This window comes from Tremella mesenterica (genome assembly GCF_000271645.1).
Source record: "Tremella mesenterica DSM 1558 unplaced genomic scaffold TREMEscaffold_5, whole genome shotgun sequence".
Lineage (NCBI taxonomy): Eukaryota > Fungi > Basidiomycota > Tremellomycetes > Tremellales > Tremellaceae > Tremella > Tremella mesenterica.
Window position 1 is genome coordinate 108,403 of NW_006711229.1, and position 25,375 is coordinate 133,777.

The 25,375-nt window shown below is 48.3% G+C and overlaps 6 protein-coding genes across 6 annotated transcripts; 3 read left to right on the forward strand and 3 right to left on the reverse strand.

Moving 5' to 3' along the window:
* Positions 1–609: 609 nt before the first annotated feature.
* Positions 610–2,520, reverse strand: TREMEDRAFT_71591 (uncharacterized protein). The gene is made up of 4 exons (XM_007004747.1): positions 2,254–2,520; positions 1,936–2,137; positions 1,367–1,670; positions 610–1,187 (listed from the first exon to the last, which is right to left on the reverse strand). The coding sequence occupies exons 1-4, from the start codon at positions 2,410–2,412 to the stop codon at positions 671–673; spliced, it is 1,182 nt and encodes a 393-aa protein (XP_007004809.1). The 5' UTR covers positions 2,413–2,520; the 3' UTR covers positions 610–670.
* A 291-nt stretch (positions 2,521–2,811) lies between these two features.
* TREMEDRAFT_62121 (uncharacterized protein) lies at positions 2,812–5,345 on the reverse strand (the record flags this gene model as incomplete). The annotated part of the gene is made up of 8 exons (XM_007004514.1): positions 2,812–2,861; positions 2,904–2,936; positions 3,002–3,017; positions 3,129–3,264; positions 3,396–4,068; positions 4,185–4,493; positions 4,750–5,007; positions 5,198–5,345. 8 exons carry the CDS (start codon positions 5,343–5,345, stop codon positions 2,812–2,814), a joined length of 1,623 nt encoding a protein of 540 aa, XP_007004576.1.
* A 1,846-nt stretch (positions 5,346–7,191) lies between these two features.
* Positions 7,192–8,113, forward strand: TREMEDRAFT_62122 (uncharacterized protein; the record flags this gene model as incomplete). Its single annotated transcript, XM_007004515.1, has 3 exons — positions 7,192–7,566; positions 7,591–7,686; positions 7,934–8,113. The coding sequence occupies 3 exons, from the start codon at positions 7,192–7,194 to the stop codon at positions 8,111–8,113; spliced, it is 651 nt and encodes a 216-aa protein (XP_007004577.1).
* Positions 8,114–11,602: 3,489 nt separating this feature from the next.
* TREMEDRAFT_62123 (uncharacterized protein) lies at positions 11,603–13,866 on the forward strand (the record flags this gene model as incomplete). The annotated part of the gene is made up of 4 exons (XM_007004516.1): positions 11,603–11,675; positions 11,728–12,144; positions 12,234–12,552; positions 12,603–13,866. The coding sequence occupies 4 exons, from the start codon at positions 11,603–11,605 to the stop codon at positions 13,864–13,866; spliced, it is 2,073 nt and encodes a 690-aa protein (XP_007004578.1).
* Positions 13,867–21,908: 8,042 nt separating this feature from the next.
* On the forward strand, positions 21,909–24,013 carry TREMEDRAFT_43897 (uncharacterized protein; the record flags this gene model as incomplete). Its single annotated transcript, XM_007004452.1, has 5 exons — positions 21,909–22,367; positions 22,549–22,710; positions 22,900–23,376; positions 23,515–23,728; positions 23,772–24,013. 5 exons carry the CDS (start codon positions 21,909–21,911, stop codon positions 23,957–23,959), a joined length of 1,500 nt encoding a protein of 499 aa, XP_007004514.1. The 3' UTR covers positions 23,960–24,013.
* A 128-nt stretch (positions 24,014–24,141) lies between these two features.
* On the reverse strand, positions 24,142–25,033 carry TREMEDRAFT_62126 (uncharacterized protein; the record flags this gene model as incomplete). Its single annotated transcript, XM_007004517.1, has 4 exons — positions 24,142–24,153; positions 24,272–24,383; positions 24,459–24,718; positions 24,950–25,033. The coding sequence occupies 4 exons, from the start codon at positions 25,031–25,033 to the stop codon at positions 24,142–24,144; spliced, it is 468 nt and encodes a 155-aa protein (XP_007004579.1).
* Positions 25,034–25,375: the final 342 nt, after the last annotated feature.

Here is a 25,375-nt window from a genome sequence, read left to right on the forward strand (position 1 = left end):
AAAAGTTGACCGTCAGACTTCGGACGCCTCGTCAAATCAATTATGGGCCTCCGTCCGAGTATGGTATTATCACCGTAAGCGTGTATAGTGAAACCAAGTTTGAACTGGTGGACAATGTTCTGGAAGTTAGACACAAGTTGCATCATCGTGTTCGTCTCCCTGAAACACCTTGGGGATTGTCTGAATTCACTAGGATGAGACTGGACATGATGATAAAAGACAGTATGATGTTGAGTGACGTGAACAGTCCTACCACTCTGTTGTTCACAACGACCAAGGCAGTCTCTGATGAGACATTTCGACATCTGGATATGTTGTCTCTGCACAATCTTTCTGCTCATTGTAAAGAGTCTTCAATACAGCAGGATTGGCTGAGTAGTGTGTCATTAGCAGGGCGCCTGGTGTCCGGTTGTAGGAAGAAGTATCCCGAGTTCTATTTCCGAGAGGTGAAGTGGCCCAGTCAAGAAGGGCCTCAAGCATCAGGACTTGTGGCTACCTTGGGGTGTGAGTTTTTGGGTGACCATGAAGACGGTGATTGTTGACAAGTGAGTCCGCTATGTCGGCCACAGGCGGTGGAGCCTTCTTGCCAAGCCCATCATGAGGGTATTAGAGACGAGGCAGATTATGCATCACGTGAATGAATAACATGTCGAGGCGGTGATCAACCACATCAGAGGTAACACCTGACCAAACCCCTCGCCGCTTCCCCCGCCATACTCCCGGCCAGACCATCCACCATACCCTGCAAACATAATAACTCGAGTCTATTCGGATCTTTACCAGCGGCAGAACCCGAGGTTACATTGACAGGTGGTAACTCTCCCAAACCCGCCTTCTTCCGACGTAGATTTTCCTCTTCCCTGTCCTTGGCCGTTGCTTCGAGCTTGGCGCGATCACGGGCCTGTTGTCGGACCAAAAAGGCTACATTGTTGGCTTCGTGAGCGTGTAAAGTGAGAGAGTCGAGAGTGTCGGATAGATAGGCTGGGAGAGAACGAGGAAGAGGGTTGGACAGAGTTTCAAAGTTCTTGGAAAGGGTCACAGCTGGCGAACGGAGGGAGTGGTTGAGATTGGGAGAAGGTGCAGGGGTGGAGAGAGACGTCAAAAAGGCCGAGATGAGCTGAGGGGAGGAGATGGTAAGGGGTAGAGGTTCGAGGAGTGTGGAAGCGGTAAGTTTGTTCTCGACAAGTCTGATTATAAGCGCACGACTATATACACAGTGAATCTCGACGTTTGTGGGGATTCTTGTAAAGATAGAAAGGTGGGGCTGACAGAGGCGGGAAGAAAGTATGCTTTACAGATCATGGAGGAGTGGAAAGAGCTATGTAGGTAGGTGTACGTGTGAAGAAAATGAAGTGATGAAACTCACGACTGCCCATCCCATTTCCCTTTTTGAGCCGCTGCTTTAGCCCCATCGCTCAATCTCCAAGCTTTCAAATTTAAATCCCTCCCGTTAGCCCTGCTGGCATCGTGTATCACCAGAACAGCTTTTCCTCGTCCGCTCACCCTCTCAACAGCGAGGAGCAGTTCTATAGTTGATCGAGTGACAAACCCTCCGTTATGGGTGGAGAGGTAGATACCGACGGGGGAGTCTGGTAAAGAGGCGCCGCGTAGCTGGTCAGAGGAGGAAGAAGCGCGAAGATAGTCTATCAGTCTGGCGGAATATGACGAGGCTGAGATGTTAGCTTCTGGAACCTGACAGAACAGTCGCACGACGTAGATATCATCCACGAGGATGGAAATGCTTAAAACCGCAGTGGTAATCGAAACTTGGTGGGAGCCGGGGGAGAAATCAATTGCAGACAGGTTAGGTTCCGAAAGAGGAAAGAAAGGTGGGCGAAAGGGGCAAAAAGACAAGTCGGAAAACGACCCGAAAGGCGAGCGTGGAGGCCGAAGAGTAGTTTGAGGAATAGAGGCGGGACAAAAAAAGGAACCCACATGTAAAATTCGTATCTCCGCCAGGAAGGGCGAAACAATCTTCAACTTCCATCACTCCCTCCAAGTCTAATCCCAACAGAACTCCTTGAGCATCCACGTGCGCACTGAGAGCTGTAGTAGGTGGGGGATTACGATCTTGCTGGAGATTCTGAGGTGGTGGAGGGAGAGAGTCGGTGGAATGCTTTATAATCTTCAATAAAACCTTATTGATTAGCAGATAATAAATCAAAAATAAATTACCCCAAGATCGAAGTTTGTACAAGGGAGGAGAAAAGGAAGAGGGATGAGAGAGAAGGGGAGATATGAAAGAGAACATACCAGTCCTCCCATCCTTACAGTCTCCACTCCGAGTTTGGCATCAGGATCCACGACAGCTTCTAACCTCTGAGGGACTTTTGTTCCTTGAGCTTTAGGGGTCTGACTCCTAATGACGGGAGTGGGTAGAGAAGCCGCCAAAGCAGCAGCCATCGAGGTCATTTTGTATCCCTTCTTTCCACTTGTCTCTCCGGGCTTATAGAATGGGTCGATGTCGTCGGTTTAGCTTTTGTACAATATAGCGATTCTTGCTTCTTGGGTTGAATGTATAGCGAGGAACAATAGTTATATGAGTGGTTTGAGGACCTGAGAGGAGGTTTTGACTGGGCGGGATTTGTCGGGATTTCTAGTGTTGAAGGAATGTGGCACCCTCACTTTCCTCTTTCCTCGCCGTTTTGGCTGCGGAGGCCTATACAATGCTCGCGATTCATTCATCAGAACATGGTGGTATTAAGCTGACTACTCATCAAGTAGTACTGATAACGGTCATAGCTTGTCCAACATGTGTGACGAAAGTTATGACCAATCCGATATATTCTGTTTAGTTTCAACTCACTTGCATCAGACGGCATCATCGACAAACAACTCTCTATTATCACTTCTACTGGAAGCTACACACTATACATTCTACCTCTGCCCACGTCTTGACTCACCGATGTCATCGTGTCCCACACCTACTGATGATGCTGACGGTAGAATCAGAGGATTCAATGTGACGCGGAACTATCACCTCCTGAAATGAAGGACGAACCTTCAGATACACATACCTTTCCGATCAGCACTTCAAACATCACACGACACATAACAGAAAACCACGAGTCGTCTGGATAAACCAAGAGAGAGAAAGAAAGAGAGAGGATGCATCGGTAAAAACTTACTATAGGAAATACACCAATCCTCGAATCTCCACCAAAGACCACTTTACCCGTTCCCCAGGCATCATCGTATAATCTTAGAACGTGTATTCTCATACCTGATCGAAGATCCAATTCATCAGGTAAGACAGCTTCGTATCTACTCTCAGTTATTACTCTGTGATGGGATTTCAATTCCTCTCCCTTCTAAACCTCATGTGCTCGAGCATCACCTGTGGTCGAGGAAGAGAAATCATAGAATAGAATTGACATGATGAGCAGAAAACTCACGGCCAAATAACACAGACTTCTGACCCTGTCTCGATCCACTTTTCACCCATCTGATTTTCATCCTTGACACGAGGTAACACCACCCCTTTCCTTAGACCTTTGCCCAATTCTTCTGCGTATGTCGCCCCGACAACTCTACTCTCCTGACCCACCATACCACCAACAAAGCCCTCTTTCGCCTTCCTCTCATTACCCTTCACCACATCCACATTGTGGTCCTCTTTAAGTTGTTCGCCGTTCTCCTTCTCCTTCAAACTAACCACCCCATCCGCATTCTTAATTTCCCTTCTTCCAGACCTTTCCTTTTCCTCTTTACTCTCATTGAAAACACGTACAACCCTGGGACTCTCCCTAAACGGTGATCCCAACTTTCTCTCCCCATCCATATTACCCGATCGTGGGCTGAAACCTTCTAAACCAGACTCCAGACCAGATCTCTCTCTCCTCAGCTTATTCTCTGCTTCTTCCAGCTGAGATCTTCTCTCCTTTCGAAGTCTGATCCAGACGCTCATGATATAGTACGAGATGAGAAGGAAGATAAATGTGAATATCGAACCGACTATTATACCTGCTTTCTGACCACCGGTAAGACCATGTTTCTTCATATTTTGAACCGTTGTAGCGGCACTGGGACTCGCCGAAGAGGATGATGGAACCAGTGAAAACCCGCAAACTGAGATATCCGTATTGGCTAAAGTAAGCGACTAAACACAAAATACTCTCCGGCCACTTCAGTCATTCGAAATCATCCACAGCCAAGAGCTATTAAGAGGAGAGAACATGGCTTACAAGAATAACAGCAATCATCCGGTTTATCGCCGCTACAGAAATCGCATAATTGTTTCGTACTACTCCCAAATCCACAATTACCTTCGTTATCATTTCCTTGGACACAAGTGGAAGTATCGTTCGTCGTCAATGTGGTCCAATCGGTACAATCATCGTGATCTTTCATCAGGGTGGCTTGACGTGTCCCGTTGGTCTGGTCTAGTCCAGGACAGAAAGAAGTATCGGTGATTAATGAGGATTCGGAGGATGAGAATTGAAGACATGTTTCTTGACATACCATCTTTGGGGAAGTTGCATTGGAAGAATTGTCTGAGGTGAGTAAACATCTGTTTCACTCTTTGATATTTGTTAGATTCCTCCTACTATTACGATCCGGTGACTCAGTGGATGAGAGTTTCTGAGTGTCGCCTTGTATGACTATTACCCCCGTTTCACCTGGCATGGTGATCGTCGAGTTGTCAAACTTGACGAAAGTGAATGTGTGATGATCTGGTGAAAACGCATTGAGGGGGAAAAGGAGAGAGGAACAAGTCGTCTAACACGATCTGACGAATCAAAAACTCACCATACAACTCCCTACACTCCCCACTCCATTTCTCATTGACCCACTGACTACATAAAACAGTTCTCTCCCATCTTATGACCCCTGTCGATGTCAAAACATTCCCACACCCTAATTGTTCTACGAACTTCGTCTTTGTATATTGATACGGATCTGACAAATATGCCAACGCGGCGGCGTCGAAGGTTGAAACGGAGTTTACTTTGGAGAAGAATGGGAATGCGTTAGAAAGGTTTTCAGGTGAGAGATAAGCGAATGAAACTAATTGTTAGAAATTGACACCTCCCGTCCGACTTGATCCTCTTCATACTCCACGACTTATTTCCTCAATGAAAGTTGTTTCGGTACCAAGTATTAGTTCACATGCCGTATCCTCAGCGAGGTATGATATCGACTGAACTGAAATATCGAAGGGTAAAGTGAGAAACGTGAACGTGTAAGAGACGCTTACATCCAGGACAGGCCACACTTCCAATCAACCTCAAACACCCATTTTCCATCTCTTGTGCCTTCACCAACCCATTCAGCCCAAATATCCCTATCATCGCAAAAATGGTGAACATCGCCCTCAACTTTATCGCCGGAATTCCAGGAGACATGAAGAGAGAATCGCCCGCGGGAGCTGATTCAACGAGAAGAATAAAAGAAAGAACGGAGGGAATAAGATACATGTAAAAGATGTGCGACGCGTAGGAAGATTGGTTACTCACCCCGGTTGTACGTCAGGTTTACCGACAGTACATAAGGGGTTTACGTACGGTACATAGGGAACGTCGAAAGGTGTGGCAGTTCCGTGCGACTAAAATTGGCATAACACATGACTATCACGGGAAAGGGTATTTTGATGCATCACCCAGCTCAAATTTTTTCCAGGGAGTTGTAAACGTAGAAGGATAAGACTGATAATATCAAGTAGATGATTGATACATCCCACCTATCTTTAACGCAAACGACTGAAGAGAGATGCTCACTCGGACATGTACACCATTCATGATTATCCACCTGCTCATGCTGGCTACTGATAGATATTCTCCCTGGTGGAGGTAATTATACCAGATAGTAGCATACTTACTACGGTGGATATGTAGTCACCAAAATGCCTAACAGATGAATCCGGACGTGTTAGATGATTGACGCAAACCTTAGAATATGTGTACTGGTTGTGTATTTCGAGTTTAACCACTTAACACCCTCTCCCTATTGAACATAGACCAGTATTGTATCCCCTGCCTTCCCCTCCTCCTCCCTTCACTCTCCACCAATGATCTTTGATCTACAGGCTATGCTAATCCTTTGTGATCTTTCTTCCATTCAAGGCAGACAAAATCCTCACAGGCCAATCTACAGGCCATGGCCCTCCCCCCTCCCTCTCCCTCTCCCTCCTTTCACGTTGGAAGGCAATTTCATCATGAATCTTCAACTATGAATGTGGCAAAAATGACGCAAGAGAAGAGGCATCCGCTTACACCGTCCCTGAGGTTTTCCGTCAGGACCAGACGTTGGAATTAGTCTGCATCTATGAGCTATGGCCATAGGGCCTTGCAGGGAACAGACCTAGTGATGTAGTTTATAGTCTAGTGATGTAGTGGATTGAAGAGACTATAAGTCGATGAGATCAAGTGGCAAAAGATTTGCTAAGTGACGAGAAAATACATTTGACTGGACATCTATGAAAAAGAGCTGTTTCTATATACTCAAAGGGCGGAGTGATACCAAAATCTACGGAGTAAAGATGAGAGACAATATGAGGTGAAAAGCCAAAGGTAGATGGAGATAGATGAGGGACACGGAGATGAAGGAAAAGTATTGCAAGACGAAGAAGACATAGTGATTAGGTATGAAAGGAGAACGGAGGACACCGTAGCGGCATTAGTGAAGTTGAGATGGGAACGGGTAGGGTGGGGTATGACTTCTGCGTACGGCTCTAAGGAACCCGTCTATAGATACCTGTGATCCTGACAATATCTGCACGACGTCCCACCTGTGGAGTAACGTACTAGTGAGAAACATACATGTATCAGTTCATCTTTAAGGTGGGGGGACGTCTGTCGATCGCGGTCCCAGTGAGCTGCCAAAGTGGCGCGAAGGAAATTCCTGCGCTCTTTCAAGTGCCGGGTGGGGGAAAGGCTTGGGTGAGAGTTCGAAGATTAGAGACAAGTCAGAGGTAAGGGTCTAGAACCGGTCATCGCATCGCATGACGTCATACAAGGAGTCCAGACCAGTATGACGAGCGAGGTGGAAGTCCGGGTTTGTCCAGGCTGAGGGCTCGAAGGCAGGAGGAGTGGGCGGTTGAGGGGGGGGGGGGGGGGCGGAGCAGTAATCTTTATATATATACGTGAGGTTATGCACAGTGGCATGATCAGTTTCACTTAGACTTGAATAATCCTCAACCATCATAAGATATTTAGACACATCTTCTTTCATACCCTTGATAGTCACTAAGAGATGGACACAACAACCCCTGCAAGGATGAGCGTGGAGGAACATGACGGCCAATCTCTTGATAACTTTACACAACTGGGAGATGTCTTGTCCTTGTGTGTATCAGTCTTCTATAAAGGACCGTGGAATAAGGGCTCCATTGAGATCTCGTGGTGCGTCGGTAAGCCCGGAAATGGCATGCGTGATGCCGCAACATCACTGATCACGGCTTTCATTGAGACCCTAGAGAGTGATCAGGCCATGTTGAGCACGGATTCAACTTTGAATAGGCTTGATGAGTGGCTTCAAGGAGCACACCCAGTGTTCAGGCAGACTTTCTGCACTGAGCGGCCCGAGACTGAGGAGGCTCGTGAGGCGTGGGAGGTCGTTGATGAGGCGGTGAGCCATCTGCTCACCATTCAGTTGTCAAAGGATATAGAAGCACACCTGCAAGGCATGTCAAGTATGGTCTCTTCTGTTGAGTTTTTGCCCATCAGTCATCATACCTTTACCAAGGAGGTAAGTGAAAGGGAAGACAGCAACTACACACACAACTCTGCTGACAGAGGGGTGGCTGAACAGGGATCAGGTCGGCCCATCAGATTAATGGACTTGAGAATTCCAGTGAAGGATAATTGGAATTTACTGGAGGAAGCTGAATTCCTGATTGCTCCTGAACCCCAGGAAGAATAGGTATCCAGATGAGTGAGGGGCCAATGAGGGCTCCAATAGGAATCAATGATGTGATATGCATGATGATGATGAGCACTATTTTGGGACCAAGACCAGTTTCACAAAGCACATAGTGACATTGTTAGGGACACAGCCAGAGAAGTTCATCTCTGGAGTGGAACAGCTTAAAACCCCTTTTTGGGACACTGTCACAAACTACGTCGTGACACCTCAATTATTGTTCGAATGTGTACGACGAGTACGATTACGATGATAGTAAGAATCACATCGAAGACTACGGATGGTATCGTATCTATAAACAATTTCGAGTCGTAGTTACGTGGCATTACTTATCAACAGTTATTCCAACAGCAATGACCCTCCTTTGACCATCAAAACCCCTATCACGTCTTAACCTCTTTACTCTACACGTAACTCAGGACATCTGAGACCAACTACGGCAAAGTACAATGGGAGAATAAGGTATACGGGGGCCTGGAGCATAAGGACAACAAAGTACAGCAAAGTTAGACGGAGTTAGGCTGAGTAGGGACAAAGGGAGCAGAAGTACGATGAAGTTAGACGGAGTTAGGCTAAGTTGGAACAAAGGGAGCAGAAGTACGGCGAAGTTAGATGGAGTTAGGCTGCGTAGGGACAATGGAAGCAGAAGTGCGGCAATGTTAGGCTGAGCTAGTCAAAGGGAGGAGAGGACGGCCGGGGGCTCGGGGAAGTTGGATGAAGTGAGTTGAAGTATGTCTAAGCGCGAGATGGCTGGGTGAACATCTAGGAGGAATAGATAATATTAGCTGAGAAGATCGCTCAAGTTCTTTAGTGATCCTTGATTGCTGTCAGTAGTGAAAGATTGATAGAGATAGCTACATTTAAACTGTCACGAACTACGTCGTGACACCTCGATTATTCCACCAACAATGACCCTCCTTTGACCATCAAAACCCCTATCACGTCTTAACCTCTTTACTCTACACGTAACTCAGGACATCTGAGACCAACTACGGCGAAGTACAATGGGAGAACAAGGTATACGGGGGCCTGGAGCATAAGGACAACAAAGTACGGCAAAGTTAGACGGAGTTAGGCTGAGTAGGGACAAAGGGAGCAGAAGTACGATGAAGTTAGACGGTGTTAGGCTAAGTTGGAACAAAGGGAGCAGAAGTACGGCGAAGTTAGACGGAGTTAGGCTAAGTAGGGACAATGGAAGCAGAAGTGTGGCGATGTTAGGCGGAGTTAGTCGGAGGAGGAGGAGGATGGCCGAGGACTCGGGGAAGTTGGACAAAGTGCGTGGATGTACCTCAAAGCGCAAGATGGCTGGGTGAACATCTAGGAGGAATAGATAATATTTGATGAGAAGATCGCTCAAGTTCTTCAGTGATCCTTGATTGTTGTCAGTAGTGAAAGATAGACAGAGATAGCTACATTTAAATCAAGATACATCGCAATCGGTAAAATAAAACCCTAGTTAGAGTAACTACGTCAAAGTACGCCGTAGTTACACTCCTTTTGACATCTGCACCTTCCTGGTTGGGTGAGACATCAACTTAGAAGAGTCAAGTTAGCCGAGGTTTGTCGACCGTTGGTCTGTTAGAGAGTAGTCGTTCGACAGCCGTGACACAAATTGAGATACATTGCCATCAGTAAAAACCCCAGTTAGAGTAACTACGTCGAAGTAAGCGGTAGTTACACTCCTTTCGACATCTGCACCCTCCTGCTTGGGTGAGACATTGACTCTGAAGTGTCAAGTTAGCCAAGGTTTGTCGACCGTCGGTCCGTTAGAGAGAAATTATTTGACGGCTGTGACAGTATCAAGGATCGCTTTTACCGATGATCAGCTCAAAACTCGGAGAAGTGCAAAGAATATACGGAACCAGAGAGGCGAATTACGCAAGGCATGAGTAGAGAAAGAGAAACAATGGAGGAGAATGAGAGGAGAGTGTTGGAGGAGCTTAGCAGAGCTATGGAACAGCAGCTTGGGGTAGGGGATGACATGGGAGGGTCAGTACAAGCAGATGAGTTTGTCCCAGCTGCACCTTCTAACCCTCCTACCCCTCCATCTGATATTATCCCACCAGTGGGCTCTCCAACTGAATCAGATCGAACCCATGTCTGAGAGAAAACACTGGGACGAACATCGGAGAAGAAGGAACACAGGGGATGATGTTGGCCTTGTCGCAGAGACATGATGGAAGAAAGGAGGCGTAGGGAGGAGTGGGAGCTGAGGAGAGAGAGAGAAACAGTAGGGGGAATTGCAGAAGGAATATCAGAAGGGGTGAGGTACACCATGGGACGGCAAACTTCGGCGACCACAAGCGTAACTGGCAAGCGGAAAGGGATAAAGCTACCTAACCCCGACCTCTGGAGGGGAGACCGGAACACATTTACCACCTTTCTCTCTGAATGCAAACTACACTTTGAATTGAAGTCCCATCTTTGTCCCGACAGCACCAAGAAACTCTTTTTCATGATCTCTCACTTACACAAAACACCGCTTCTTGCTGTTCAACCCGACCTATCCAAAAGACCTCTTCCCGAGTACCTCACGATATACAATCACTTTGTCAAGTACCTTGTCAAGGCTGTCGAACAACTATCTTCCAGCAGACCGACGGTCGACGAACCTCGGCTAACTTGACGCTTCTGAGTTGATGTCTCACCCAACCAGGAGGGCGCAGACTTCGAAAGGAGTGTAACTACGGCGTACTTTGGCGTAGTTACTCTAACTGGGGTTTTGTTCTACTGATGGCGGTGTATCTCGATTGTATATCTCTATCTCTATGTCTTTTACTACTGACAACAATCAAGGATCGCTGAAGAACTTCAGCGATCTTCTCAGCTAATATTACTTCCTCCTCCTAGATCTTCACCCAACCCTCCCGCGCTTAGACGTACTTCAACGCACTTTGTCCAACTTCTCCGAGCCCTCGGCCGTCTCCCTCCTCCCTTCGACTAAGTCCGCCTGACATCGCCGCACTTCTGTTTCCTTTGTCCCTAGTTCACCTAACTCCGCCTAACATCGCCGCACTTCTGCTTCCTTTGTCCCTACTTAGCCTAACTCCGTCTAACTTCACCGTACTTCGCTGTGGTTGGTCTCGGATGTCCTGAGTTACGTGTAAGGTGGAGAGGTTAAGACGTGATAGGGGTTTTGATGGTCAAAGGAGGGTCATTGTTGGTGGAATAATTGAGGTGTCGCGACATAGTTCGTGACAGTCGCCCCCTTCTTAGCCGCGAGCGTCCTCGTGAGCGATTACACCTCTACTGTGGCAAGAAAAACTCAGCGGCGCAGTACTTCTCATTCTCTGTCCCCTACAATCACCCTTCGAACTTCTGCTTTCTTCGCCGCACTTCGTAGTTAAACCCTCCTTTTGCTCTGAACCCCGACAGTGAGATTCCCCTAACTTCGTCGAGTTTTGCCGTAACAGGCCCTGCGTCTTTTGTAGTTGAGACACGCTTCCCAAATGGTAGCCGAACAACACCGCTGTTTGCCGAAGTAACCCTCGTTTATATTGAGATGAGACACTAAGGCGTGGGAATTTTGATCGTCCCTGTGTTGCCTTTTGTTGATGGAACGCGAAGTTTGCCGCATGTTGACGACGAAGGGGTTGGTCTGATTATACTAAGTACTGAGCAGTTCGTCGGGTTTTCTCTTTTCCCCATCTGTTTTCAAAGTTTTCTATCTCTCTTACCTAGAAAACAGATTTATTACCTTGACCTGCCATCTTTAGCTTATTTCTTTAAGTATCTTAACGTCATGGCCCCTCCTACTCCTACCTCCAACGCCTTTGCCGCCATGAGGGACTTCGGTGGCACTGTGTCCTCCGCCCGTGAGTTTTCTTCGTTACCCTGCTTACCTCGCCGAACTTTTCTGACGTTCAGTTCCCTCCGGCGACAGATCTCGCCAAGTCTCCTCCCTTGGGCCCGGTACTCTCTCTCTGAGGGAGCCGTCCGTCACTGCCCCTCCCTCCCGCTCCGCTTCTCCCGTCGCCCTTGCTGCTCCTCCCAGAGGGTATCCTTCTCCCTCCCTTCGTCGCCGTAGGACGCCCACCTTCCGTCCTGGTGAGTCCCCGTCCTCCTCCGATCAAGACGCGCTCGGTGAGGGCTCGGAGTCGAGCGGTCGACCCGACGTCGAAGAAAATGACTCTGATGATGATGAGGGTGATGATGGTGATGATGAGAAGGATGAGGAGGCTAGGGATGTGGATGAGGGTGAGAGTGAGCTAGAAGAATCTTCGGATGATGATGATGTGAGAGAGGTGATGGATGTAGAGGACGACGAGGTAGATGGTCCTGAGCGTGAGTCCTTCGTCCATCCCCTCACGCCTTCGCCGAACTTGGCCTTGTTTATCTGTTCTTTAGCTTCCCAAAATATTGCTAACTTGTAGCCGTTCCAGCCCCCCACCCCACCCAAATCGCGGGCCAGAAACGTCCCCGCTCTCTCTCCTCCTCCTCCTCCTCTTCTTCTTCTTCTTCTTCTTCTTCCGGGGTCCTCCCCCCCGCCAATGCCATCGCCGCCCGTCCTGCCGCCGCCCGTTCTCCTGCTGCTGCCGTCGTCGCTGCTTCCCTCCTTTCTCGCCAAGGGGAGCCTTCGCCCAAACGGGTGAAGAGGTCATTGCGGGAAGAAGAGTACTTGTGGGGGAAGGTGAAGTCTGAGCCTGGACGTTGGGTTGCGGTTAGTGTCGATGAGGTGTGCGATCGTTGCCGGTGAGTTCACCTGTTCGTACTACGCCGAAGTTCTCCCTGCTAATTAGTAGACGTGAGATTATCACGTATAATCGTCCAAACTGGCCCTGCCTCAAGGCAGTCAGGCCACACAACAAAGCCCTCTGTTGTGCTTCATGCACATCTGGTCCTTGCTCCTTCTGTCCCGTCTCCTCTGCTCGGGACATCCCGCCCCGTCCCTCCGACTCTTCGCCTTTCCCCCCTCCCCAGACTCCAGCGTCTGTCCCCCGTTTGCGGGTACCACCTTCGTCTCTCCGGTCGGTTCGCCGTACTTCGCCGGCCTCCCGCTTGTCACCTCCTTCGCCGTCGCCCTTCGTTCCTGTGGCCGGCCCATCACGTCTCCCGGCTGCTCCTCCCTCGTCCTCTCGCCGCCCTTCGGCCTCTCGTCCTTCGGCCCCTCGTCTGTCCTCTCCCGTGGCGACCTCTCCTCCGGCCCACGGCACTCGAAGTCGCCGTCCTTCTGTTCCTCCGGCTACCCCAGTGGCCGCCCCTGTCTCCGCGTCCAAGAAGACTCCAAAGTCTTCGTTAAAGAAATCGAAAGGGAAATCTAAAGAGAAAGAGGTCGTCTTCGATGATGGTGATGTGGAAGATGAAAATACTCAGCGCGCTGGTCCCTCTGCTCCCCGGCTGTCCTTCGTCCATCCTCGTATCTCCTTGGACGTTTGTATTCCTGAGGATGAAAAGGAATTCACCACTTATCGTTCTCTCGTCCTCGGTCTCACCACTCAGCTCGAGGCCACCCGAAATGATACATCTCTCCTGCTTGACTTCTCTTCTCGTCAAGCTAACGCTTTAAATAACCTTACTGCGGCGTTAGTAGATGTAGTCAACACTGGAGCTCTGAACGAGGAAGCAAGGACGAGGTTAGCGGACGTCTCTCGTCGAAGTCTCACGGAGATAGCCGATGTTCGCCGAAGGCTTTTCGACACCCCCTTCCTCGTTACTCCTATGGCGTATGAGCCACCACCATCCCTCGACTGGTTAGGTTGCCGTAGTAGTTCTCGTGTCCCCGCTTCCGCCCAGACTGCTCTCGACCTCCTCGGTCTTCCCTTCAAGTGTCTACGGACCATACGATCTCTGTGGAGGACTCCGAGCATGCAAGCTGCTCGAGATGTCCAGGACTTCGGTGACTGCTTTGCGGCTATGAATCGGGCATGGAATGCTTCTCTCTCTACTGCGTTCCCGTCTGAGACTCTCGATCTTCCCTCCGCCATTGGTAGTCTCCCCAGCAATCCCGCGGGATCGAGTAGAGCAAAGGAGAAAAAAAAAGGAAAGGGTAAGGGTAAGGATAGGTGAGCGGTACGTAGCTGTAATCCTATGTTGTATGCAGTACGTTCTACCTCCTAGTCCCCCGCAGTCGCCCTTCCTTCGGCTTAGTAGGATGAAGTTTGTGGAACCTCGCCAATATGTCATCAGCTCCATCAACATTCTCTACAGGTTCCCATGATACTGAATCGTCTGTCCCTTCGTAACCTAACCACTCTACCAGATACTCTAACTTTCCTGACTTCTTATTTACCCTAGAGTTCACAATGTCTTTTACCTCCCACGATTCCCCTTCGTTATCTACCTCTACCGGGCCAGGTGGTTCAGCTTGCTGACCAGGGAATACTGGAGGATGGTAGGGGTGAAGCAATGAAACGTGGAATACATCATGGATACCTGCCATCGTTCCTGGTAACTCCAATTTACAAGCATGAGAACCTACCTGCCGTACTACCTTGTACGGCCCACTTTGCTTCACATCCAATTTCTTCATCGGTCTCTTAGTCTTAATATTTTCCAACGATAGCATAACTAGGTCACCCTCCACGAAGTTCGGCGTAGATCAGTGTTTCCTATTGTATCCTTCGGCGTACTTCTCATTAGCCTTTTCGATCCCCTCTATACATTGTTTATGAATCTCGGTCAAATCCTTTACCACTACCGTGGCAGCAGGCACTTCGACCTCACTGCTCTTGATCTCTTCAGCCCATCGTGGGTGATCCCCGTAGTTCGCATAGAACGGTGTCTTGTTTATCGCAGAATGTTGGGTGTTGTTGTAAGCAAAGCTAGCTCGAGCGAGTAACTTCGACCAGTCATTCTGCTGATAGGAGGTGAAGATTCGAAGATAGAGCTCTAAAGACTGGTTGGTTCTTCTGGTCTGTCCATCAGTCTGTGGATGGTATGCAGTAGAGAGGTGTAGTCTTATCCCGAGACTATCAGTCAAGTTCTTCCAGAACTTTGAGGTGAACTTCGATCCCCTGTCCGATACTATGTTCTCTGGTAGCTCATGCTGAGCTACCACGTAGTCCATTATCAACTCTGATAGGCCAGCTGCGGTTAACTTCGTCGTAGTCGGGATAAAAATGGCCCATTTGGTCAATCGGTCCACCACTACTAGGATGGCACTGTATCCATGGGAATTCGGGAGCTCCTCAATGAAATCCATCGAAATACTGGACTGTCACGAACTACGTCGTAACATCCCTGACAACCGCCATCACCGACCCTCCTTTCCTCATCACCGACCTTCCTTTCATCATCACCAACCTCCACTCGAACCACTGAGACAGACTACGGCGAAGTTATGAGAACCAAGAGGGTATTATTTGTCACGACAACCCCGCCTAGCGGAGAACTACGGCGAAGTTAGGGGAAGGGAACCAAGGGGGAGCAGAGCAGGGGAATTTAGGCTAAGTTAGTCAAAGTGAGTGGAGTAGGATCTCGGGGATATGGCGAGGTACGGCGCGGTTGAACGAAGAGGACTGAGCGTGAGGCAGTGCAGGAGTTGAGGGACGTTCTATGAGAAGTGAGGAGTAGTATAGATAGGTTACAGGTTGCTGAACTTCTTCAGCGATCCTTGATTGTTGTCAGTAGCGAGCGATACATTTAGTAGCTACAACCATCGAGTTAAGGAGAGCTACCACCGAGCAGTTCGACGCACTACGGCAGAGTTAGCCGTAGTTCCCCGACGAGTACCCTGTCCTAGTGAGACATCGACGCCCCACTACGACGCAGTTAGCCGCGGTTTGTCGACCGTCGGTCTGTAGAAGAGAAGAAACGACGATTGTGACATCTAGTGATGTAGTGGATTGAAGAGACTATAAGTCGATGAGATCAAGTGGCAAAGGATTTGCTAAATGACGAGAAAATATATTCGACAAGACATCTACAAAAAAGGGGTGTTTCTATATACTAAAAAGGGAGCGGAGTGATACCGAAATCTATGGAGTAAATGTGGAAAGCGACATGGGGTGTAAGAGCGAAGGAAGACGGAGATAGATGAGGGACACGGAGATGAAGGAAAAGTATAGCATGGTAAAGAACTAGCAATCAGGTAGGACAGGAGAACGGAGGATGCCGTAGCGGGATTAGTGAAGCGGAGATGGGAACGGGTAGATGGAGTACGACTTCTGTGCACAACTCTTGAGGAACCAGTCGATACCCGTGATCCTGACAGATCCACACCCTCGTCAAGCAAGAGAAGACGATAGAAGGTCCGGCCGAATAGAGAGGGAGAAATATGTGCATAGATAGCTTGAAGAGATCCATTGAGCAGTCTGATGATGTCATTGAAAGGAACGAGTGATGGGGAGCTTAGTCACACTTCTGGCCTTCCCCTGAGCTGTCTATAGAGAGGGTTCAACACATTTGTGACAGCAAATTCCCACATTACTTCTTGACCAATCAGCTTTGCCACCCAAACACGATACTTTCATCGCAACCTTAAAAACTCTTTGATGCTCAATCTCAATTCCTGTGGGTTGATTCTGACACCAAAATCAAACACGCTTTCCCAGTGGAGTAAGGAAATAGATCCACCATCTCTGATTGTCATGGCAGTTGACTTCAAACTTCACGAGTTAGACAGAGAGAACACTGTGCAGACTGACACTGGCAAGAATCACGAGGAAAGGTGTCACAGCTCCATGCTGTCCTTAGTCTCCCTTGTTGAGCCTAGTCAGACTCACACTGCAAGCTTGGTGAAAGCAGAAGGAGATGAGAAGAAGTATCCCCTGGAGCTGTACACCATCCAGCCCACAGTGACCATCCTACTTGGATACCAACTTGGAGGTAAGTGGATAACAACAGACCTAGAGGACTATCAAGGGGGAACACAGCAACCAGGTACAATGGGTAGGATGAAACTTGTAATCAGCGGAGTCATGGACAAGTTTCAATCAGCATTTCCGACATGTATAGCCAGTCAGGTAAAGACCTCCAAAGAACATTGAAATCCTATCTTAAACACAGACCAACACTTACCCAGACAGAGATTCAGCAAATTGTAGGAACAATCTTTGACACTGTTATTACACATACCATCATGGCTAACAGGAGAGAAGTTGCAATTACCATTCATGCTTTTGTCATGTCTAAGGGGACAGGTGAACAGTACCCAAGAGATCTTCACCAACTGACACCAACACAGTTCAACACCCAAGCTGGCAGAATGTTTAGTGATGAGTATATGTCGGATGGGATCTGTTATGACTTTGGTGGCAGCAACATAAGAGTTAGTGGTTATTGACAGAGAGACCAACTGCTAGATCACATAATCACATGTGTTAGGTGCTGTACAGGAGATATGCCTTTTAGAGCTGTACCGGTCCTGAGACCCCTTTAAGTGCCAGATTGAATATCTGTGCCAATTCAAAACTGCACAGGTGGAAACCATGACTCCCCAAAGAGTCACATGTGTCTTCTGGATCAAGCAGCTCAGAAGATCTGAAGTTTCTCAAACATCACTGGGCAAGACTGACGGTAAGATGGCGCTCATGACACTTGTGTCATGAATGAGAATATCAAATAATGACTTGTCATAATGACGAGTTCAAACCTCCAGTCTCATATCTTCCTCTGCTCTCAAGGCTATCAGGCATAAACTCCAAGTCTATCTTCCCTCTGCTCTCAAGCCTATCAGGCATCAACCCCAAGACTCTCTTTCCTGTGCTCTCGTGCCTGGCAGGCATAAGCCCCAAGTACTTCTCTAGTTTCTCTTTCCTCTGTTCTGAGGCCTTGTAAGGCATAATCTCTTCATCTCTTGTTCTCACAGCTCTTCTATGTTCTGCATGGGTCCTCATAGTTCACCATCGACCACCTTAGACAAAGTCACCAACTTCCAACACATCACGTAGGATATTGTAGTGGGACCTAGGTAAACGCAGATATGGCATTGTAGGATATCAGTGGTAATCGGTGGGATGCATGGCAATGCATGCAGGACAGTGCAGGACGGTTCAGAGCGCTCGTATTCCGCAGGTCTGCACAAGCCTCTTGGAAAAGGCTGATTTTAGTATTTAAACCCTATCTAGTGCTGTAGTTTTCTTCTTCAGCAATGTATCTTTTCAATCCCCTTCCCCTCGTTTGATAAGTCACTCAGTTGGTTCTAACCCGACCTCCTTGTCACGCGGTGCCGCGTGACATCATCCTTTTCCCATCAAACGAGGTTCCTTTGGACATCAGTTTGCCATCAACGACCCAGTTCTCATGAACTTCATCACCCACGAGGGTATTAGGAGGCTAACTTTGTCGAGGGCAAAGTTAGTCATGTAGGAAGTTGAGGAGATACGAAGTTAGTCATGTAGGAAGTTAGGGAGATACAAAGTTTGGAAGATACAAAGTTAGGGAGATACAAAGTTAGGGAGGTATGAAGTTAGGGAGGCACGAACTTCGTCGGGGACGAAGTTCGTGAGGTACGAAGCTCGGGACTTTGGGTTGAACGAAGTTCTGCGTTGAAGAAGTTAGGGAAGGACAAAGTACTTGAGGGCCGAAGTTCCCAGAGATCTTTGACGATCTCTGGTTGTTGTCTTAGTGATAGAAGTTAGTAAGGTACGAAGTTATTACACCCAGAAGTTATTGTCACCTATTTCATATTTCGAACAACAATGTAGTTAAAGGTCGGAGCCCACGAAGTTATTGGCCGTCAGTCCTAGGAAGTTAACGAAGAACCAACCCTGTGACAATCTTGAACACTCAGTACCTAAGGCAGTCACCAAGGTCCACAAGCCAGAGACTAAACCCCTCAGTTCCCAAGGCAGTCCTTTGCTACCGCAGTCGACCCGCAGGCGTGACAACTTGAAAGTGAGTGCAAGGAGACTACAGCATGAGATCTGGTAAATATGTGCATAAGAGGAAGAAGATGCAGGAACCTTCATCTTGGGCAGTGCAAAGTTCCAGCATCTGATAGGCTACTCAGTTCCCTTTTGAACACACAACAGATGAATCCTGTATTGTTGCAGCTGTAAAGTTGTTTTGGACCTGCAAGTGTTTCTGATGAATTGGTCTTTCTTCTTTGGGTCACATCTTTTGTTGATCATACCACCACCACAAGTCGTATGTAGATTACCGAGAAACTCCGCAAGATCAAACTCGGGACATCTCTCTCTCTTTTATGCATCCTCTCTCGTCTCACCAACCAACATCTTTGGTCTGGCACGGGTACACCCATGACACTTCAAAGTGGCACATCTCACATCTTCCTTACGGCACCTAGCAGGGACCGATTTAATAGTCTGATTGAGTGTCTCTACATTGTGATCCCACTCTGCTTGATTTGCATTTCACGATTGTTCTTGATGGGTAAAAAGGGTCAGTCGCTAATGACGTCGTCGCTTGATGATTGCCCAGACATTCTTTAGTCAATTATGGTAGGGAGAGGAGGATGGATGGTGAAGGTTGACAATGCACAACACATTTTCTAGCTTGGTCCGGCTTATATTTATGTACCACAAGCGGATGTTTTGAGTGACCGACAGAAGCGGTGAAACTTTGACGTGTCATGGGGGTCTCCGTGATGAATCAAAGATGTGATGAGTGGGAGATGTGGTCCTGTTTCAGCATCATTGGTCCAAAGTCATGTTCACCTGTACTGTCGGTTTTGGCCAGTCAAACAGTCTCTTCTGTACAAGTAGAGGTTCCCAGTGCTTAATGGCTCTGTGCATCCAGAAATGAGAGTATCTTTGCTCTGCTTGATGTAGCAGCATCGATGCCTGGTAACTTCCCAGTATGAGCGCACACATAGGTTCTTCATAGTCCTGTTGTGTCACGAGAGTATATGTGAGGTGATTTGAGGCGTCAGGCGTCCGTGGATTGTTCATCGTGCTCTTGGTACAACTTGGAGGTTTCATTAGTTGACAGTAAGTAGTCCAATAATGTCTCCATGCAAATAAAATAAACTTGTGGAAGATGATCGCTAAATAGCCGTGTGAGAAATCTGGTTACTCTTAGATATGATAAAAGCAATAAAGAGCCATCATGAGAGATAGCCAGAGTTCTAGGGACTGAAAGAACGTAACCTATCAGGCTGATGTTGAGTTTGACAAACCTAAAGGTCGCAGTATTGGAGGGAAAAGAAAGCATGATTTCGAGTGGTTCGAAATGATGTATCCGGACCCATGACCTCAAACCCCCCTTCCGACCACGCCACCGGCTGATAAGCTTAGATATCCCTTGTGACTGTTCATCTACCCGGTTATGGTCTTCCTTCACTCACCAAAGCCTTTATGACAATGCACACCTTCCCTGCCAAGGAAGAACACCCGTGACATGGGTGATGAGAGGCAGAAGCAAGATAAATGGAGGAATATGTATGACCCATCAAGATAGCAGCCCATCTATCAAGACAAAAGAGATTTATCAACGGCACAATGAGAACCTAGGTGCTCTACCGTCAGACATGGAAGTTGTGAATGGTAGGCAGATTCCGGCTACAGGAACTTACTTGAACCGTTCTAGTCTGATCCCCTTCAACGTTCTCTGTTCCGTTGGAGAGGCCCCACATGATTATTAGTACAATATGTGAGGTAGCTAATAGCCAGGTCCATGTACATGGCGTGAGCACCGCCTCAACTTAGCATTGTTTTTTGTTCAAATGACTATGTTGATCAATCTTCTGGCGGTTCATACCATCCAAACTCTGACGTTGTTCAATCTGGTTTGATCTTACGCACCGACTCAGATCAAGTCCATGGCAGTCAACCTGGTCAGAGGGAGTGAAGGCAAATCACTACCCTGCTAGACCCATATTTCTTGTCTCTCACAGGATTAGAGGGTCGGGAAAGAAGGGAAGGGCCAGTAGGGCCAAGACTCAGTTTCAAGAGCCAAAGTGTCTCCCACGTAAGTCAAGCATATTTCCCGTGACGTAATCGATGACGAGGTGACAAAATAGACGATGACGTGACAATATCTGTGATGAAGTGACGTAAGTGATGATCAAAGGTGAAAAAATGCAGTGCTGCAGCACTTTCCCAGGCCAGACTTCTAATCTCATCCCTCCCTCAGGGTATAGATACCCATCCTACCCCTCTAGTTTCTTGAACAAGTGTTCATCACCATTGTCACACAGTTATATCTCCTACTCCTTGATCATAGTCTGTCATCACATACACAATACAATGGCTGAGTTTGATCATCATACCCCTGAAGCTAGCAGAACACTAGAACCCAAGGAGATCGACAAGTTGCACTCAGCACCATGGACCTATGGCGCCCCTACAGAGCTTGTAAGAACCAATACAAGCGCCAACCCCACTACGATATGGTTGTGCGCAGCAGTCGAAGTGGTCAACACCAATGGAGACTACCATCTCAACCTATCCATGAAACATGACATCATGGGTCCTCTGAGCACCGAGCAGGAAACTGCCCTAACTAAATACCTGACCTCTGGTGTGGATCTCGACAAAGCGATGGCAGATACTGGAAGTAAAATTAGTACAAGTCTGAAAAGCTTCAATCCTGTTGAGCTAGATCGCTTCCAGACAAACAAAGGTGAGTATCTTGTACGATCTCCTTTGGGGGCATTGTGTGCCCAAATTGAAGACTCGATTTCAAGAGACTTCCCTCATTATGACCAAGTAGAGTTCAAATCAGAAACACAGAAGCAGTGGGACGACAGAATAAATAATAAGATCGCAAATCCGGCAACAGTAGACAGCCGTATGAACCGTACGAACCGTCCGTCTGCCCTCGATGGGCGGCCGCGCATGGGTGAGTAGGGACTAAGATTGATAGCAGTCAATACTTACCACTCACTTGGCCCAAAGGGGCAGAAATCCTACTTCCAGTTGCGCTGATATGAGGAATCCGATGAGTGATGCATTCGATGAGTCGAAGAGTCAGCGATGATCGTGAGAGTGGCGGTCAAGGTGCAGTTGCTATGATCGACCAAATTGCCACATTGAGCCGGGTGCCACGTTCGACTTGCCAATTTCCGTCGGAAACTTTCCATTCCACTGGTAGCTCAACTGTCCTCGTATGTTCGCACTTGTCACTCGTGGGCTGCCCCATACATTCAGGTCAATACATCTTTTGTGGTCAACGTTGAAAGCGACGGGCTCACCCGTCTGAAGGCCATGTCCAAGTTCACGAGCAACACCACGGTCGTTTCAGCCCCTGGTAAGGTGCTGCTCGCTGGGGGATACTTAGTTCTCGACCGACTTTACTCCGGCCTGGTCATCGCAACATCTTCTCGATTCTATTCTTCTGTCTTCCCAAAAGTCACGACAGGCGACCAAAGCCAATATGCAGTGGCGTCAAGAATTACCGTTAGAGCTGGTCAATTCCCTCCAGAAGCTTCAGCATGGTCGTACGATATCATCCTCACCCCCTCGGGAGTCAAGGTGAAGCCTGTCATGGGAGAAGCTGGACGGAACAAGTTTGTCGAGGTCGCAGTGACTAAGACGCTGGAGTATTCTATCCAATGGCTGTCACGGGGTACCGAGGACGGAGGGAAGAGCGTGTTAAATAAGATCGGGAAAGGGTTAGAAGTAGTCGTTTTAGCGGATAATGATTTCTATTCCCAGCGAGAACAGGTGGGTCGCCCCTCTGTCTGTTACTTCTTTATAATACATGACTTCCGATTTGTCTTCTACAAGGTGCTCTTTTCACTCCTTTTATCACTCATTTGTATATGCTCGTCCCACAATTCAGTGAATCGAGTGGCTTGGTTCCTACAATTCGAGCAGAGTCGGAGACATTTGAACTGACTGACAGCTCACATCCGCGTCCCTCCCACCCCGTCTCTCCTCCCTTGACTCTCTTCCACCTTTCTCTCCTCTCCCACGCCCTATTGGTCAGACGAATAAGACCGGCCTCGGTTCCTCAGCTGCTCTCGTCACATCCCTCATAGGTGCCCTTCTCCTGCACCTCGACATCGTCTCCCTACCTTCCTCCGATGAAGCCGAATCGATGCATGCCGCTGTCCATACCCTCCACGACCCCTCCCTTTCGTCCACTCTAGAAACATTGCCAAGTACTTCCAAAAATGTACCTTCCCACGAGACGGTCCTCCAATCTCATGACGCATCCCTTGACTCTTTAAAATCCTCCTCGTTCAACCCTGAGAAGATTGGAAATCTACAAGGTACACCAGCCCTTGACACAATCCATTCCCTCGCTCAATTCTGTCACTGTCTCGCTCAAGGGAAGGTTGGGAGCGGGTTTGACGTCTCTTCCGCAATCTACGGATCTCACATCTACACTCGATTCTCGCCTTCTCTTCTCAAGCCTCTCATGTCCGACCTTCCACCTCCCGGACCGGATCTGATGGCGCATCTTGACCCCAAAAATTGGGATCAGAAGGTTCAAGCGGCTCGCTTACCGAAAGGAATCAGGATGTTGCTCGCAGATGTGGACGCGGGAACGGACACGCCTAGTTTTGTGGGCAAGGTATTACAATGGAGGACGGATAAGGCTGAAGAAGCCAAAGAGCTTTGGACCAGGCTGAGTGATACAAACACACGACTAGAGGGGATGCTGGCGCGGCTGATCGGGATGGAGGATGAGGAAGTGTACAAGGAGGTCTTACTGGCCATGAAAGATGTTGTTTTGATCGACTACAAGCTCGTCTTTCAGCATTATAGTACAAATACGAAGATGGAGGAGCACAAGGAAGCCATTCTTTCCTCAAACAGACATGAACGGGAGGGGTCTACGATGAAGCAGCGGGACGTGAGACAGCTGATCCAAGATCTTCTCTTTGAAACTGCTAGTACACTTTCTGTAAGTCCTTTCCATTTCGTTACAGCCCTTCGAGCTGACAAAAAGGAAATCAGATCGCTCATGCGGGAAATGTCACAAAAGAGCGGAGTACCCATCGAACCTCCTGAACAAACAAGACTCTTAGATATGTGTTCAGCTTCTCCAGGTGTACTAGGGGGTGGAGTGCCGGGTGGTGAGTCATTCAACACTTTTCTTAGTACGTCACTAACTCTCAGCTGGAGGGTACGACGCTATCGTGTTACTGGTTCTTGATCATCCTGAAGTGATCGGACGGGTGGAAGATATTTGGGAGGGATGGACGGAAATGAGTGTTTGTCCCCTTTCCGCCAGACAGAGTGATGGGGGTTTGAGGGTTGAGGATGCTGATCAGGTGCCAGGACTCAAGCAGGCTTTAGCAGAATGACCAACCCGGGTAGGTTCACACAGTGCAAATGAAGTAGACTATATCTTCCCCTTGACAATCTCAGGTTGATCAAGCTCTGTCTTTCATTCACTTAATAGTCCCGCCCAATCCGATCAATCGAGTGGTTGACCCCTCGTGCGGCAATCTGCTGTGCTCACATCTATCAGAATTCCTGATGTGTTTCAGATCATATCCTGTGACCAGCACACTTCACTTCCATCTCATCAACATTCCATGCTACTATCACTGTCGTCTATTCACGCCGGCTGACCAGGCAGGTATGTGTAACGGCCTATACTCCCATCAACTTACAGTAGGTGTCTTAGACTTGGGGTCAGGGAAATTTGGCAGGCTCTTTGCCCAGTTTATGCTCTGTTGTGACAGGGAGCCACCACCAGTGTAATGTCTGAAATGATCACCGTGTCTGATATCGAGCTTGTCGGGCCCCTCATGGCAATACCCATACCAGTGCCGCTCATAGGTGGAGATACAGACGGACGGTTTGACTGGACCATAAGTGATGAGAGTGTTATAATCCCCTTGTTCTAATTGATCAATTGACTGTCTAATGTACCTCTGGAGTCCTGCACCTACCAGTTGAAGCTTTTTGGGACGGGGGGTCGTCCAGGGCCCAGTATCCTCATCCTCGGTCACCGTGGGGTGGCTCCAGTGTCCTTGGCATTTAGTTTCTGCTTGATTGAGTACCCACTGAGCTGGTGATGTGTCCCCACTGGCAACCTCACTAAACTCCTGGACTATCTTGGCCAAAGTGCTTGTACCATCTTGAATCCTCATGATCTCGTGGTCCCAGACAGAATCATCACACACCAGCCTTGCTCAAACACTCGAGTTCAGAGGACCCTCCCTGTCATCCACAGTCATAGCTACATAGATGGTGACAACAGGTGGCTCAGACTCGTCGGAGGTGCCACTCTTGCTTGATGGCTCTTGCCGGTGGTGTTCTTTGGACACATTGAGTAAAGGACTTACATCAGGCGCAGAGTTGACATCAGGCGCAGAGTTTACATAAGGCGCAGAGTTAAAACCAATGTCCTCATCAAACACTGTTGGCATCTTGGAAAGATTGAGTAAATTGATGTTGAGCTTGTTCCAACTCCTCCTCCCATGCTTTATACAGTCGGGTGTAAAAAGTCATGTCCTCCATGCAATCCGTGCGATGCCACACTGCCTCATTAGACATACTTTGACCTGTGTTTCATCAGCCGCCCCTGCAGCTATGGCCTCAAAACTTTGTAAAAGCATTCTCCAGCATCTAAACTATGGTTGGGTCCCCAATATCCCCCTCAAAAAGGGCTACAATTGCCGAAGCGGCGCTCTATGACACTCATACCAATGTGGCACTCCGCTTCGGATGCTCCCCTCGAACTGTCACTCGTTTACAAAAGCAACGAGCTG

Bases quoted from the DNA above. Each gene is read 5' to 3' on its own strand.
- TREMEDRAFT_71591 (XM_007004747.1), bottom strand. From the start codon at position 2,412: ATGACCTCGATGGCTGCTGCTTTGGCGGCTTCTCTACCCACTCCCGTC. The intron at 1,671-1,935 runs GTGGGTTCCTTT...CTAACATCTCAG, and splicing joins CGGAGATACGAATTTTACAT to CCTCGTCATATTCCGCCAGA. The intron at 1,188-1,366 runs GTGAGTTTCATC...GCTTATAATCAG, and splicing joins GGGAAATGGGATGGGCAGTC to ACTTGTCGAGAACAAACTTA.